The sequence below is a fragment of the Hemitrygon akajei genome, chromosome 21 (genome assembly GCF_048418815.1).
Source record: "Hemitrygon akajei chromosome 21, sHemAka1.3, whole genome shotgun sequence".
Lineage (NCBI taxonomy): Eukaryota > Metazoa > Chordata > Chondrichthyes > Myliobatiformes > Dasyatidae > Hemitrygon > Hemitrygon akajei.
In genome coordinates, this window is record NC_133144.1 from 70,762,853 (window position 1) to 70,779,556 (window position 16,704).

General features: G+C 41.9%; 1 protein-coding gene across 3 annotated transcripts in view; it reads right to left on the reverse strand.

Annotated features, from left to right (window-relative positions):
• Positions 1-1,043: 1,043 nt before the first annotated feature.
• LOC140714435 (salivary plasminogen activator beta-like) overlaps positions 1,044-16,704 on the reverse strand; it is a 125,146-nt gene continuing 109,485 nt past the window's right edge. For all 3 annotated transcript variants that reach the window (XM_073025732.1, XM_073025730.1, XM_073025731.1), the window contains 2 exons: positions 10,804-10,952; positions 1,044-1,846 (listed from right to left, as the gene is read on the reverse strand). In XM_073025732.1, the coding sequence (XP_072881833.1) occupies positions 1,688-1,846; positions 10,804-10,952 (308 nt within the window). In that variant the 3' untranslated portion in view covers positions 1,044-1,687. The remainder of the gene's footprint in view (positions 1,847-10,803; positions 10,953-16,704) is intronic.

Here is a 16,704-nt window from a genome sequence, read left to right on the forward strand (position 1 = left end):
AGGTACCCTGCAATCCCATGTCTTAAGGGAGGAGCATTCCATAGCCATTACTACCATACTGGCTGCACTTTTTATACCTTTGGTTCTAACATCTCAAGCTTAAATTCTGAAATCAACTAATTCCAAATGAATCAGCACCCTTAGCCTCCACTAAATGAGACAGGGCAAGTTTTAAAAAACATGCAGGAAGTTGTGGGTGCCTGGATTGCACTGGCTAGTGTGGTAATGGAGGGAGATATATAGAACACAGAATTCTACAGCACATTACAGGCCTTTCAGCCCACAATGTCGTGCTGACCATGTAATCTACTCTAGAAACTGCCTAGAATTCCCCTACCGCATAGCCCTCTATTTTTCTAAGCTCCATGTTCCTGTCTTAGAGTCTCTATTGTATCTGCCTCTACCACCATCAAAGGCAGGGCATTCCACGCATCCACCACTCTGTGGAAAAAACTTACCTCTGACATCCCCCTTGTACCTGCTTCCAAACACCTTAAAACTATGCCCCCTCGTGTTAGCCATTTCAGCCCTGGGAAAAAGCCTCTGGCTATCCACACAATCAATGCCTCTCATCATCTTGTACACCTCAGTCAGGTCACCTCTCATCCTGCGTTACTCCAAGGAGAAAAGGCCAAATTCACTCAACCTATTCTCATAAGGCTTACTCTCCAATCCAGGCAACATCCTTGTAAATCTCCTCTGCACTCTCTTTAGAGACTTTTAAGAGATGTATAGATAGATACATATACAAGGGAAATGGAAGGATATATACAAAGAAGGCAGAAGAGATTAGTTGGCCATTTGACTAATTTAATTGGTTTGGCACAACATTGTGGGCCAAAAGGTCAGTTCTAGTGTTCTACTTTTTTTATTATCAATATTATTATAGCACTATAAAATCTATGATCTTGGCACCCTGTAGCAAGGTGAAGCAGGATAGGTGGGGTTGTGTATCTCAAACTGGAAACCATTATTTAACACAATTCTACTGATTATCAAAAAATGTAAGAATTCACAATTCACAAGATACACATTTTGGCAACTGTTTCAATATTTTATTCATTACCATTATGAAATACTAACAGGACAATCTAAATTTGCTCAATAGAAGATAAAACACATGGAATGTTCATAAACGTGTGCAAGTAATCTGCCATTTGAATCCAATCAACTGACTTTTTCAGCTTCCGAAAAGTGTAATTTGACTCTCTACTCTCACTGATAGAGAAAAGCAGGCTTGCCAAGCTTAAAATTTCTTGATACTCAGAAAACTTGATTCTGGTTAAACTGTCTTTTCAATTCAACTTTATCCTACAGCCTGTGGTTCTAGATTTGAATTTCATATTTTGCATTTCTGTAAAGCAAACTGTTCACAGTGATATTGCCAATCTTATCAATTAATTTTAATTAAACAAAATCAAAGTATTTTGAACATAAGGTCATCATAGCTTTTTTGCCATACATCAATTAAAATTAATCTTTATATATTTTGTCAAATCTTAAAGCTACACAAAATGATAAGTATAAAAAGAGGTATTCTGTCTGATGCAGACAAAAGCAGAAAGTTTTTGCAGCAGCAAAGTGTGTAGCTCATATCTTTGCAAAATAAATCCACGATTATATATTTCAGAAGTAAAACCAGGTAAGTTGGATGAATATTACTGGAAATGATTTTAAAAGTTTCAGATCAGGCAGCCATGTTTTCTTCAATCCACTGTAAGTAATTTGTTACTCTTGTGTAAATTCCTGGTTTATTTTTTTGGGCACACCCTTCTCCCCAGCTGATTACTCCATAAAGATACATTTGTCCATCCTTTTCACAAACCAGAGGTCCCCCAGAATCTCCCTGTCAATCAAAACAGAAAACATATCAGCTAACTATTGCTCTAATTATTGCAATAAAGAGGTTGCAATGCTATTACTGGTAAAATACTTCACATAAATATTAACAATCAATTAATTGAAATATGATTCAGTCGCAATGTAAACAAATTGACTTTGCATTGGCAAGCAACATGATATTTTAACATGTTTAACCCATCTAAGATCAGGGCATACATGCAATGGATCTGTTTGTTCAATTCTGAGATTAGATTTTAATTCTTACTTACTGTTCACTATTTCCATAACAACAAACCTTGGATCACCAGTGATCTAAAGGCATTTCTCAACTACAAAAATACAGCCTTTAGATCAAGAAACAGAGAGGAATTGAAACATATGCAGAGGGAGCTAAAGGAGAAGATCAAGGTTGCTAGAGAGGAATGAAGGAGAGAGCTGGAGAACAAACTTGGGCAGAGGAGCAATGGGAGGTATGGAGAAGCATGAAGAACATCACTAGCTTCAATCAGCCTAGCTATAGAGCTTTGGAATACAGCAGTGAATGGGCCAATGAGTTAAACCAATTCTTCAATGTGTTTGACAATTGCCATCCTGTTTACACGCCCCTTGGCACATCAGCCCAGGTACCAAGGCACCCAATACTCCCTCAGCACTTGCACCACCCCTCCTCCAGTTCAACACATGGATGAACGACACAGGCTACATTTCCCCCTTGCCTTGCTATCCATACCTCCACATACCAACTACTATTATCTGTATCTTGACCTCCCCAGGCCCCCACCTTCCACCAACTCCCCAGTCATCATTAACTCACCTTCACTGCTGAGCAGGTGAGAAGGGCTCTGGATAAACTCAGACACAGTAAAGCATTGGGACCAGATGGTGTGAACCCCAAAGTTCTGAAGGAGTGTGCTGAGCAGCTATGTGGAGTTCTCCAGCACATTTTGAATCTGAGTCTCAGCCTGGAAAGGGTCCTGACTGTGTGGAAAACATCATGTGGTCCCAGTACACAAGAAGGGTCAACTGAAAATCCTGAATGACTACCATCCAGTTTCCCTGACCTCACACATCATGAGGAGCCTAGAGGCTGGTCCTGACTCACCTCCAACCCCTGGTCAGATCAATCCTCGATCCCCTGCAGTTTGCCTAGCAGGAGCACAATGAAGTCGACCTGCTGAACAGAGCCTAATCCTATTTGGATAAGCAGGACAGCACAGTGAGGATCATGCTTTTTTGGTTTCTCAAGTGCCTTTGATACCATCCAGCCTTCATTGCTTGGGGAAAAGCTCCATTCAATGCAGGTTGGCATTTCCATTGTATCCTGGATAATGGACTACCTGACTGGCAGACCACAATTTGAGCTGTGCGTCAGACATTGCTACAAGCAGCACCGGGGCCCTACAGGAGAATGCACTGGCTCCTGCTTAACCTGTATACCTCAGACTTTAGACATAACACTGAGTCATGTCATCTGCAGAAATTCTCTGATGACTCAGTAACAGTTGGGTATATAAAGGGAGGACAGGAGAATGAAAACAGAACCCTGGTGGAGGACTTTGTCAAATGGTGCAAGATGAATTGTCTGCAGCTCAACATCAGTAAGACAAATGATATGGTGATAGATTTAGGAAGACTAAGTGTGCACTTCTCTCTGTTACAATTGGATGGTGAGGACCTACCAGTACCTGGGGGTGCACATGGATGACAGACTTGAGTGGAGCACCAACACAGAGGCTGTGTACAAGGTTGTCTTTACTTTCTCTTTCTAAGGAGACTGAAGTCTTTGGAGTATGCAAGTCTCTCCTTCACACATTCTACCAGTCTGTTGTCAGCAGTACCATCTTCTTTGCGGTGGTGTGCTGGGGTAATGGCATCATCACAAGTGAAGCCAACAGGCTCAATAAACTGATTGAAAAGGCTGGCTCTGCTATAGGAGTCAAAATAGACACACTGGAGGCTGTGGTAGAAGAAAGGACCCTACACAAAAACCTGGCAATTCTGTACAATGTTTTTTACCCTCTGCAAGCTACTTTGGCTGAACAGAGGAGCACTCTCTGTTGCTCCCCAAATTCCATCAGTCTGTGGACTTTACAACGAGGGGGGGAGAACACATTGGACCTGGTTTACCCAAGCATCCCTGACACGTACCGGGGTAGAACCCTGCCCCCACCTCGATTACTCAGACCACATCTCTGTGATGCTAATCCCAGCATACAGACCGCTCGTCAGGCGCTCCAGACCAGTTCAGAAGCAGGTGAAAACCTGGCCAGCAGGAGCCATCTCTGCTCTTCAAGACTGCTTTGAGCACACTGACTGGCACATGTTCAGGGAGTCTGCAACCTATGGCGACTCTACCAACTTAGAGGAGTACACAGCATCAGTGACCAGCTACATCAGCAAGTGCATTGATGATGTTGGCACATCACAGGCAGAAAGGGAAGGGGTGGCCACTAGACAGCGTAGCAGTAGGCAGGTAGTGCAGGAGTCCCCTGAGGTCATCTCCCTCCTAAACAGATATACTGTTTTGGATACTGTTGGGGGAGATGTCTCATCAGGGGAAGGCAGCAGCAGCCAAGTTCATGGCACCATGGGTGGCTCTGCGGCACAGGAGGGAAGGAAAAGGAGTGGGAGAGCTATAGTGATAGGGGATTCAATTGAAAGGGGAATAGATAGGTGTTTCTGCGGCCGCAAATGAGACTCCAGGATGGTATGTTGCCTCCCTGGTGCAAGGGTCAAGGATGTCTCTGAGTGGCTGCAGGACATTCTGGAGTGGGAGGGTGAACAGCCAGTGGTCGTGGTACACATAGGTACCAACGATATAGGTAAAAAAATGGGATGAGGTCCTACAAGGTGAATTTAAGGAGTTAGGAGATAAACTAAAAAGTAGGACCACAAAGGTAATAATCTCTGGATTACTACCAATGCCACGTGCTAGTCAGAGTAGAAATAGGAGGATATTTCAGATGAATACGTTGCTTGACAATGGTGCAAGGGGAAGGGATTCAAATTTCTGGGGCATTGGAACCAGTTCTGGGGGAGGTGGGACAGGTATAAACAGGACGGTCTGCACCTGGGCTGGACTGGAACCAATGTCCTAGGTGGAGCGTTTGCTACTGCTGTTCAGGAGGATTTAAACTAGTGTGGCAGGGGGATGGGAACAAGTGCAGAGAGACAGAGGGGTGTAAAATGAGGGTAGAAGCAAAAAGTAGTAAGGTGAAAAGTAAAAGTGGCAGGCAGGCAAATCCAGGGCAAAAATCAAAAAGAGCCACTTTTCAACATAATTGTATAAGGGCTAAGAGTGTTGTAAAAACAAGCCTGAAGGCTTTGTGTGTCAATGCAAGGAGCATTCGTAACAAGATGAATGAATTGAATGTGCAGATAGTTATTAATGAATTATAGTTGGGATCACAGAGACATGGCTCCAGGGTGACCAAGGATGGGAGCTCAACATCCAGGGATATATAATATTCAGGAGGGATAGACAGGAAAGAAAGGGAGGTGGGGTAGCATTGCTGGTTAGAGAGGAGATCAACGCAATAGAAAGGAAGGACATTAGCCTGGAGGATGTGGAATCGATATGGGTAGAGCTGCATAAAACTAAGGGGCAGAAAACGCTGGTGGGAGTTGTGTACAGGCCACCTAACAGTAGTAGTGAGGTTGGGGATGGCATTAAACAGGAAATTAGAAATGCGTGCAATAAAGGAACAGTAGTTATAATGGGTGACTTCAATCTACATATAGATTGGGTGAACCAAATTGGTAAGGGTGCTGAGGAAGAGGATTTCTTGGAATGTATGCGGGATGGTTTTCTGAACCAACATGTCGAGGAACCAACTAGAAAGCAGGCCATTCTAGACTGGGTATTGAGCAATGAGGAAGGGTTAGTTAGCAATCTTGTGGTGCGAGCCCCCCTGGGTAAGAGTGACCATAATATGGTGGAATTCTTCATTAAGATGGAGAGTGACATAGTTAATTCAGAAACAAAGGTTCTGAACTTAAAGAAGGGTAGCTTTGAAGGTATGAGACGTGAGTTAGCTAAGATAGACTGGCAAATGATACTTTAAGGGTTGATGGTGGATATGCAATGGCAAGCATTTAAAGATCACATGGATGAACAACAACAATTGTTCATCCCAGTTTGGCAAAAGAATGAACCAGGGAAGGTAGTGAACCCGTGGCTGACAAGGGAAATTAGGGATAGTATCAAGTCCAAAGAAGAAACATATAAATTAGCAAAAAAAAAAGCAGCACGCCTGAGGACTGGGAGAAATTCAGAGACCAGCAGAGGAGGACAAAGGGCTTAATTAGGAAAGGGAAAAAGGATTATGAGAGAAAGCTGGCAGGGAACATAAAAACTGACTGTAAAAGCTTTTATAGATACGTGAAAAGAAAAAGATTGGTCAAGACAAATGTAGGTCCCATACAGTCAGAAACAGGTGAATTGATCATAGGGAACAAGGACATGGCAGACCAATTGAATAACTACTTTGGTTCTGTCTTCACTAAGGAGGACATAAATAATCTTTTGGAAATAGTAGGGGACCGAGGGTCTAGTGAGATGGAGGAACTGAGGGAAATACATGTTAGTAGGAAAGTGGTGTTAGGTAAATTGAAGGGATTAAAGGCAGATAAATCCCCAGGGCCAGATGGTCTGCATCCCAGAGTGCTTAAGGAAGTAGCCCAAGAAATAGTGGATACATTAGTGATAATTTTTCAAAACTCCTTAGATTCTGGATTAGTTCCTGAGGATTGGAGGGTGGCTAATGTAACCCCACTTTTTAAAAAAAGGAGGGAGAGAAAAACCAGGGAATTATAGACCGGTTAGTCTGACATTGGTGGTGGGGAAAATGCTAGAGTCGGTTATCAAAGATGTGATAACAGCACATTTGGAAAGCAGTGAAATCATCGGACAAAGTCAGCATGGATTTCTGAAAGGAAAATCATGTCTGATGAATCTTATAGAATTTTTTGAAGATGTAACTAGTAGAGTGGATAGGGGAGAGCCAGTGGATGTGGTATATTTGGATTTTCAAAAGGCTTTTGACAAGGTCCCACATAGGAGATTAGTGTGCAAACTTAAAGCACACGGTATTGGGGGTATGGTATTGATGTGGATAGAGAATTAGTTGGCAGACAGGAAGCAAGGAGTAAACGGGACCTTTTCAGAATGGCAGGCAGTGACTAGTGGGGTACCGCAAAGCTCAGTGCTGGGACCCCAGTTGTTTACAATATATATTAATGATTTAGACGAGGGAATTAAATGCAGCATCTCCAAGTTTGCGGATGACATGAAGCTGGGCGGCGGTGTTAGCTGTGAGGAGGATGCAGGGTGACTTGGATAGGTTAGGTGAGTGAGCAAATTCATGGCAGATGCAATTTAATGTGGATAAATGTGAGGTTATCCACTTTGGTGGCAAGAACAGGAAAACAGATTATTATCTGAACGGTGGCCGATTAGGAAAAGGGGAGGTGCAACGAGACCTGGGTGTCATTGTACACCAGTCATTGAAGGTGGGCATGCAGGTACAGCAGGCGGTGAAAAAGGCAAATGGTATGTTGTGTTACGAATGTGCCACAACGCTGAGGGGCCGAAGGGTACAAAGTAGCCCCCTCCTTTTTGAAAATCGCAAGATCGCTATTAATTCGGGTCTGGGACCCAGGAAATGAGAGAGAGACGTCCAGAATACACAGGTTTTGGAATGTGTCCTGGCCTCAGCAAGACAAAGCCACAGATAACAGCCATTGTCTCTTGGAGACGGAATTGTGTATTGAGTACTGTACTATTCATTGAAGCCCCTCAGGGGGATGACCAGAGTGGGCTGGTTGAGGGATTACATCATCCCAACCTGATTGACATCTGAGACCCCGTGAGTAAGGATAAAAGAGGGTCTGGGGAACAACCCCTTTAGACGCACCAGGAGAAACGTCTGAGACCGGTGGGGACTTGTGTGTGTGTCCATCCTTGCCCGGATGACAAGTCTTCCATGGAATGGCCTCGCTAAAGGACGAATACGGATCAAGATCGGATAAAGGAAAGTTTCTAAAATCTGTCTCTCTCCAACAAAAGGCTGCAGCCTGCATGAACTGAGTGACTTTTATATTTCCATCGGACAATACATTATCCCCTAGACAACGATAGAGCTTATTTCTTATTGATTATTATTATACCCACACTTTTAGATTTAGTATTGACAACGTGTATTATCTGTATGTTTGCATTGATATTATTTTTGTGTATTTTTACCAATAAATACTGTTAAAGATAGTACCATCAGACTTCAACGGACCTCTCTATCTTTGCTGGTAAGTGACCCAGTTACGGGGTTCATAACAGTTGGCATTCATAGCAAAAGGATTTGAGTACAGGAGCAGGGAGGTTCTACTGCAGTTGTACAAGGCCTTGGTGAGACCGCACCTAGAGTATTGTGTGCAGTTTTGGTCCCCTAAAATGAGGAAAGACATTCTTGCCATAGAGGGAGTACAAAGAAGGTTCACCAGATTGATTCCTGGGATGGCAGGACTTTCATATGAAGAAAGACTGGATTGACTAGGCTTATACTCACTGAAATTTAGAAGATTGAGGGGAGATCTTATTGAAACGTATAAAATTCTAAAGGGATTGGACAGGCTAGATGCAGGAAGATTGTTTCCGATGTTGGGCAAGTCCAGAACGAGGGGTCACTGTTTAAGGATAAAGGAGAAGCCTTTTAGGACTGAGATGAGGAAAAACTTCTTCACACAGAGAGTGGTGAATCTGTGGAATTCTCTGCCACAGGAAACAGTTGAGGCCGGTTCATTGGCTATATTTAAGAGGAAGTTAGATATGGCCCTTGTGGCTAAAGGGATCAGGGGGAATGGAGAGAAAGCAGGTACAGGGTTCTGAGTTGGATGATCAGCCATGATCATACTGAATGGCAGTGCAGGCTCAAAGGGTCGAATGGCCTACTCCTGCACCTATTTTCTATGTTTCTTTGTTCTGCAGTAAGTGAATGAGCTTTCTCATTGGTTAACTTGAGACTGCAGTATTTGAATGAGTACTTTTAACTGGTTGTTCCTCATCTACAGAATTGAATGGAATTTTTTCTTATGTCGGAAGTTTGAAATAGTTGTTTTATGGTAGGTGCTATTTTAGACCGTAAGATATAGGAGCAGAATTAGGCCATCTGGCACAGAGAGTTTGCTCTGCCATTCAATCATGGCTGACCCTTTTTTTAATCTTCTCCTTAACTCTAGTTCCCAGACTTCTCCCCATAACCTTTGATGCTTTGTCCAATCAAGAACCTATCAATCTCTGCCTTAAATACACCCAATGACCTGGCCTCCACAGCTGCAGGTGGCAACAAATTCCACAAATTTGCCACCCTTTGGCTAAAGAAATTTATCTGCATCCCTGTTTTGAAATGGGAGCGCCCCTCTATCCTGAGGCTGTGTTCTCTTGTCCTAGACTCTCCCACCATGGGAAACATCCTTTCCACATCTACTGTGTCTAGGCCTTTCAACATTCGAAAGGTTTCAGTGAGATCACCCCCCATCCTTCTGAACTCCAGCGAGTACAGACCCAGAGCCATCAAACATTCTGCATACGATAACCCTCTCATTCCTGGAATCATCCTTGTGAACCTCCTCTGTACCCTCTCCAATGCCAGCCCATCTTTTTAAAGATGAGGGGCCCAAAGCTGTCACAATACCTCAAGGTGAGGCTTCACCAGTGCCTTATAAGCTTCAGCATCACATCCTTGCTTTTGTATTCTAGACCTCTTGAAATGAAATGTCAACACGGCATTTGCCTTCATCATCACCAACTCAACCTGCAAGTTAACCTTCAGGCTGTTCTGCACAAGGGCTCCCAAGTTCCTCTGTATCTCAGATTCCTGGATTTTCTCCCCATTTAGAAAATAGTCCACACATTTATTTCGACTACCAAAGTGCATGACCATGCATTTTCCAATATTATATTTCATTTGCCACTTTCTTGTTCATTCTCCTAATCTAAGTCCTTTTGCAGCCTACCTGTTCCCTCCACTCTACCTGCCCATCCACCAATCTTCATATCATCTGCAAATGTGGCAACAAAGCCATCTATTCCATCATCTAAACCATTTATATACAGCATAAAAAGAAGTGGTTCTAACACCGACCACTGTGGAACACCACTAGTCACTGGCCAGGAAAGGATCCTTTTATTCCCACTCGCTGCCTCCTAACTATCAACCAATGCTCGAACCATGTTAGTAACTTTCCTGTAATACCATGGGCGCTTAACTTGGTAGCAGCCTTTTGTGTGGCACCTTGTCAAAGGCCTTCTGAAAGTCCAAATATACAACATCCACTGCATCCCCTTTATCTATCCTACTTGTAATCTCCTCAAAGAATTCTAACAGGTTCGTCAGACTGGATTTTCCCTGAAGGAAACCATACTGATTTTGTCCTATTTTGTCCTGTGTCACCAAGTACTCCATCACCTCATCCTTAACAATTGACTAACATCTTCCCAACCACTGAGGTCAGGCTAATTTTAGTTTCTCTTATTCCAACTAGTAAACCAGTCACTATTTGTTCCATCGACTCTTAATAAAATGATCATGAAGCAGTAAATTTTATGTCTCATTCCTGACTTCTAGAAGAACCTTGGATTAAAATATCACATGATAATTTTACCTTTTACTGGCAATATTTAATATCATTGCACTTGGAAGCAAATATTGTATGCCAATGCTTTTTAGGTATTTTTCAGAAATGTGATAAATCGTAATATTTTTTTATATAGACAGGTATTGTACTTTCTCCTAGTCTTAAGCCAAATGATATGCACTTTGCATGCAGATATACTTTCTAGGTAAAATCTGATTGCAGTTGTCAAAAAAGTATTACAAGTCACAGTTTATTGCTAATATTTTGAAGTGTTCCTCAGATTCATAGATTTTCATAAGAAAACAAATAATCTTTCTTCCATTTACTTACTTGACAAGAATCTGCAGTCCATTCAGGGTGAGCAGCACACAACATGTTGTCAGTCAGCTTCTTTCCGTAGTACTGAGAGGACCTGCATAATTGCTGTGAAAGTATGTGCACTTTTGCCTCTTTCAAGAATTTGGAGAAGAAAGGCGAAACTATTAAAAAAAAAATACACAGCTTGGTTTGACCATATAAACCATATAACAATTGCAGCACAGAAACAGGCCATCTCGGCCCTTCTAGTCCGTGCTGAATGCTTACTCTCATCTAGTCCCACTGACCCACACTCAGCCCATAACCCGCCATTCCTTTCCTGTCCATATACCTATCCAATTTTACTTTAAATGACAATACCAAACCTGGCTCTACCACTTCTACTGGAAGCTCATTCTACACAGCTACCAGTCTCTGAGTAAAGAAATTCCCCCTTGTGTTACCCTTAAACTTTTGGCCGCTCTCAACTCATGTCCTCTTGTTTGAATCTCCCCTACTCTCAATGGAAAAAGCCTAACCACGTCAACTCTGTCTATCTCCCTCGTAATTTTAAATACCTCTATCAAGTCCCCCTTCAACCTTCTATGCTCCAAAGAATAAAGACCTAACTTGTTCAACCTTTCCCTGTAACTTAGGTGCTGAAACCTAGGTAACATTCTAGTAAATCTTCTCTGTACTCTCTCTATTTTGTTGACATCTTTCCTATAATTCGGTGACCAGAACCCAATACTCCAAATTCGGCCGTACCAATACCTTGTACAATTTTAACATTACATCCCAACTCCTATACTCAATGATCTGATTTATAAAGGCCACCATACCAAAAGCTTTCTTCACCACCCTATCCACATGAGATTCCACCTTCAGGGAACTATGCACCATTATTCCTAGATCACTCTGTTCTACTGAATTCTTCAATGCCCTACCATTTACCATGTATGTCCTATTTGGATTATTCCTACCAAAATGTAGCACCTCACACTTATCAGCATTAAACTCCATCTGCCATCGCTCAGCCCACTCTTCTAACTGGCCTAAATCTCTCTGCAAGCTTTGAAAACCTACTTCATTATCCACAACGCCACCTATCTTAGTATCATCTGCATACTTACTAATCCAATTTACCACCCCATCATCAAGATCATTAATGTATATGACAAACAACATTAGACCCAGTACAGATCCCTGAGGCACACCACTAGTCACCGGGCTCCAACCACTACTACTCTCTGGCATCTCCCATCCAGCTACTGTTGAATCCATTTTACTACTTCAATATTAATACCTAACAATTGAACCTTCCTAACTAACCTCCCATGTGGAACCTTGTCAAAGGCCTTACTGAAGTCCATATAGACAACATCCACTGCTTTACCCTCGTCAACTTTCCTCGTAACCTCTTCAAAAAATTCAATAAGATTTGTCAAACATGACCTTCCACGCACAAATCCATGTTGACTGTTCCTAATCAGACCCTGTCTATCCAGATAATTATATATACCATCTCTATGAATACATTCCATTAATTTACCCACCACTGACGTCAAACTGACAGGCCTATAATTGCTAGGTTTACTCTTAGAACCCTTTTTAAGCAATGGAACCACATGAGCAATACGCCAATCTTCTGGCACCATCCCCGTTTCTAATGACATATGAAATATTTCTGTCAGAGCCCCTGCTATTTCTACACTAACCTCCCTCAAGGTCCTAGGGAATATCCTGCCAGGACCTGGAGATTTATCCACTTTTATATTCCTTAAAAGCGCCAGTACTTCCTCCTCTTTAATCGTCATAGTTTCCATAACTTCCCTACTTGATTCCCTTACCTTACACAATTCAATATCCTTCTCCTTAGCGAATACAGAAGAAAAGAAATTGTTCAAAATCTCCCCCATCTCTTTCAGCTCCACACATGGCTGTCCACTCTGATTCTCTAAGGGACCAATTTTATCCCTCACTATCCTTTTGCTATTAATATAACTGTAGAAACCCTTCGGATTTATTTTCACCTTACTTGCCAAAGCAACTTCGTATCTTTTAGCTTTTCTAATTTCTTTCTTAAGATTCTTCTTACATTCTTTATATTCCTTGAGCACCTCATTTACTCCATGCTGCCTATATTTATTGTAGATATCTCTCTTTTTCCTAACCAAGTTTACAGTATCCCTTGAAAACCATGGCTCTCTCAAACTTTTAACCTTTCCTTTCAACCTAACAGAAACATAAAGATTCTGTACCCTCAAAATTTCACCTTTAAATGACTGCCATTTCTCTATTACATCCTTCCATTAAAACAAATTGTCCCAATCCACTCCTAAATCCTTTCGCATCTCCTCAAAGTTAGCCTTTCTCCAATCAAAAATCTCAACCCTGGGTCCAGTCCTATCCTTCTCCATAATTATATTGAAACTAATGGCATTGTGATCACTGGACCCAAAGTGCTTCCCATCACATACCTCCGTCACCTGACCTATTTCATTCCCTAACAGAAGGTCCAACACTGCCCCTTCTCTAGTTGGTTCCTCTATATATTGCTGCAAAAAACTATCCTGCACACATTTTACAAACTCCAAACCATCCATCCCTTTTACAGTATGGGCTTCCCAGTCTCTGTGTGGAAAATTAAAATCTCCCACAATCACATCCCTGTGCTTACTACAAATATCTGCTATCTCCTTGCAAATTTGCTCCTCCAATTCTCGCTCCCCATTAGGTGGTCTATAATACACCCCGATAAGTGTTACTACTCCTTTCCCATTCCTCAATTCCACCCAAATAGTCTCCCTAGACGAGCTCTCTAATCTATCCTGCCAGAGCACCACTGTAATATTTTCTCTGACGAGCAATGCAACACCTCCCCCCTTGTCCCTCCGACTCTATCACACCTGAAGCAATGAAATCCAGGAATATTTAGTTGCCAATCACACCCCTCCTGCAACCATGTTTCACTAATAGATACAACATCATATTTCCAGGTATCAATCCTTGCTCTAAGCTCATCCACCTTTCTTACAATGCTCCTAGCATTAAAATAAATGCATTTAAGAAATTCTCTACCTCTTCCTCTCTGTTTATCTCTAACAGTACAATGAACTTTACTGTCTTCTTTTTCTTCCTTCTCCCATACATCTGTTCCTACACTCTGGTTCCCCTCCCCCCTCATATCTAGTTTAAATCCACTGGAGCCTCTCTAGCAAACCTACCTGCAAGAATATTTGTCCTCCTCCAGTTCAGATGTAAACCGTCCCACCGGAACAGGTCCCACCTTCCCTGGAAAACTGCCCAATTATCTATAAATCTGAAGCCCTGCACCATGTCTTCAGCCATGTGTTGATCTGCACTATCTTACTATTTCTAAACCCACCTGCATGTGGCACTGGTAGCAATCCTGGGATTGCTATCTTGGAGGTCCTGTCCTTTAACTTGGCACCTAGCTCCCTAAACTCACCTGATGCCTTTTCAATTTTTGACAATGGGCTGTACTTAGTCAGTGATAGAGGGACACTACCCAATGAGCTCCAAATTCTGACACAATTTTGACACACGACTTCCTGGTTACTATGGGAAGCAGGGGAAGAGATTGCTGGGGTGTTGATGATTATCTTTATGTCCTTATTAGCCACAAGACTGGTAGAGAATTGAAGAATGATATATTGCAATAGGAATAATTCTGGGAATTATTGACTGGTGAATCTTATGCCACTGGTGGGTGGGCAAAATAATGAAGCTTGTTAAGATTTACATAGCTTTATTAGGAACAATCAGAATGTCTTTTTGAGAGGCAGATTGTGCTTCATGAACCTGATGGACTTTTCCAAGGAAGTGATAAAACAAATTGATGAAGGTAGGTCTCAGCCAAAAACATCAGCTGTTCATTCTGCTCCACAGATGCTGCCTGGCTTGCTGAGTTCATGCAAGCATGGAAAAGTACAGCACAGGGAGCCTTTGCTGTGTTGATTTAGTATTTACTTGCTCATAGAAGGTAGAGGGTGATTGTAGATTGAGCATATTCTGCCTGGAAGTCAGTGACCAGTGATTTGTTTTGGAAACCCTGTTCTTTCTAGATGAGGAAATGGAAGGGTGGATTAGTAACTTTTCAGATGACAGGAAGGTTGGTGCTGTTGTGGATAGTGTAGAAGGTTGTAGAGGTTACAATGGGGCATTGGATGGATGCGGAGCTAGGCTAAGAGGTGAAAGATGGAGTTCAATTTGGAAAAATGTGAAGTGATATACTTTGGAAGGTTGACTTGGAAGGCAGAGCACAGAGTGAATGACAGGATTCTTAGCAGAGTAAGCAGACATACAGATCTTTGGGTCCATGTCCACAGATTCCTCAGTTGCTTTAAAAGGGTAGTTAAGACGGCTTATGGTGTATTGACCTTCAATATTTGGGAGATTGTATTCAACAGCCGTGAGGTACTGTTGCAACTAATATGTATGTGTACACACACACACACAGTAGTGGGTGTCTGGAATACTTATGGGTGTTGGTTAAGGCTAATACATGGGGAATTTAGAAGACTCTTAAATAGTCATTTGGATGAAAAAGAAATAAAGGACACTGGGTATGTAGGAGGGAGGGGTTAGATTAATCATGCAGTAGTTTTGTATAGGCCAACACACCATGGTGTGATGGGCTAAAAAGGCATGTACTGTGTTTTACCTTTCTATGTTTTATCAACAATCACGTGCATTTAGTGGTACTTTTGACTCGTCTACTATTTTAATAATAGTGAAAACAAATCTAAAGATTTTTATTCAATGAAAAGAATTGCAACATGGAACAGAATAGTTCAGTACAGGAACAAAACCTTCAGCCCAGGATGTCCATGTTGACCACACAAATCGAAACTAATCCTATCTGTATACCATTGGTCTATATACCACTTGCATGCAGATATCCATCTAGATGCCTCTTAAATGTTGTTATTCCATCTTCTTACATTACTAGTCCTGGATGTGTGTTCAAGGCACCTACCACCCTGTCTATCTAAAATAAAACTTCCCTAGTAAATCTCCATAAACTTTCCCCTCTCTCTATGAACTCAAGTATTTGACATTTACAATCTGAGTATTTCTGCCTCTCAGAATTTTGTAGACTTGGAATCAGGTTGCCCCTCAAATTCTACAGTTTATACAAAGATTAGTGGCATTGTGACTAGTGTAGAAGATTGTCAAATAATACAATGGGATATTGATCAGGTGCATATGTGGGCAGCAAAAAGGCAGAAGGAGCCTAAATTGAGACAAATGTGAGGTGTTGCACTTAAGCAGATCAAATGTAAAGAGACAGTAAACAATTAACAATAGAATCCTTAAGTGTTAAAAATAGAGGGATTTTGGGAGCCAAGTCTCTAAGTCCCTGAAAAAGAATGCACAAGTCAATTGGATGGAAAAGGTGCATGACACTAAAGAAAGAGTTACCGTAGATTCCGGATTTTAAGCCGCTACTTTTTTCCCACATTTTGAACAGCTTTGAACTTTGCGGCCTTTAAAACGGAGCGGCTAATACATGATTTTTTTCATGCCGCCTCGTAAACATTTTGCCTCATAACAGTAGACCAATAAAATTGATGAGTAGTTCACAGAGGTCCAATGAAATTGTACGATAAATCAAGCGCACTTTCACAATTAAATTATTGTAAATCAGTCATTTGTACTCACCCTCATCAACATGGAAAACACTCGAAGAAAAGCATTGTGCTGCCTTTATGGCAGTTATTTAGTTGATAATATTTTCGCTTAGTAATTCATTTTCTAGTTAAAGTTAGAAGAGTTTTAACTATATTTGTTTTCTGTACTACATCGCGGGATGCTATGACGTCACACCCGGTTTCGCCGCGTCTTGTGGGAAAAATGCCAGTTTGCGATAAAACGGGACGGAGGGAGGGAGCGCATTACGCGAGCGGC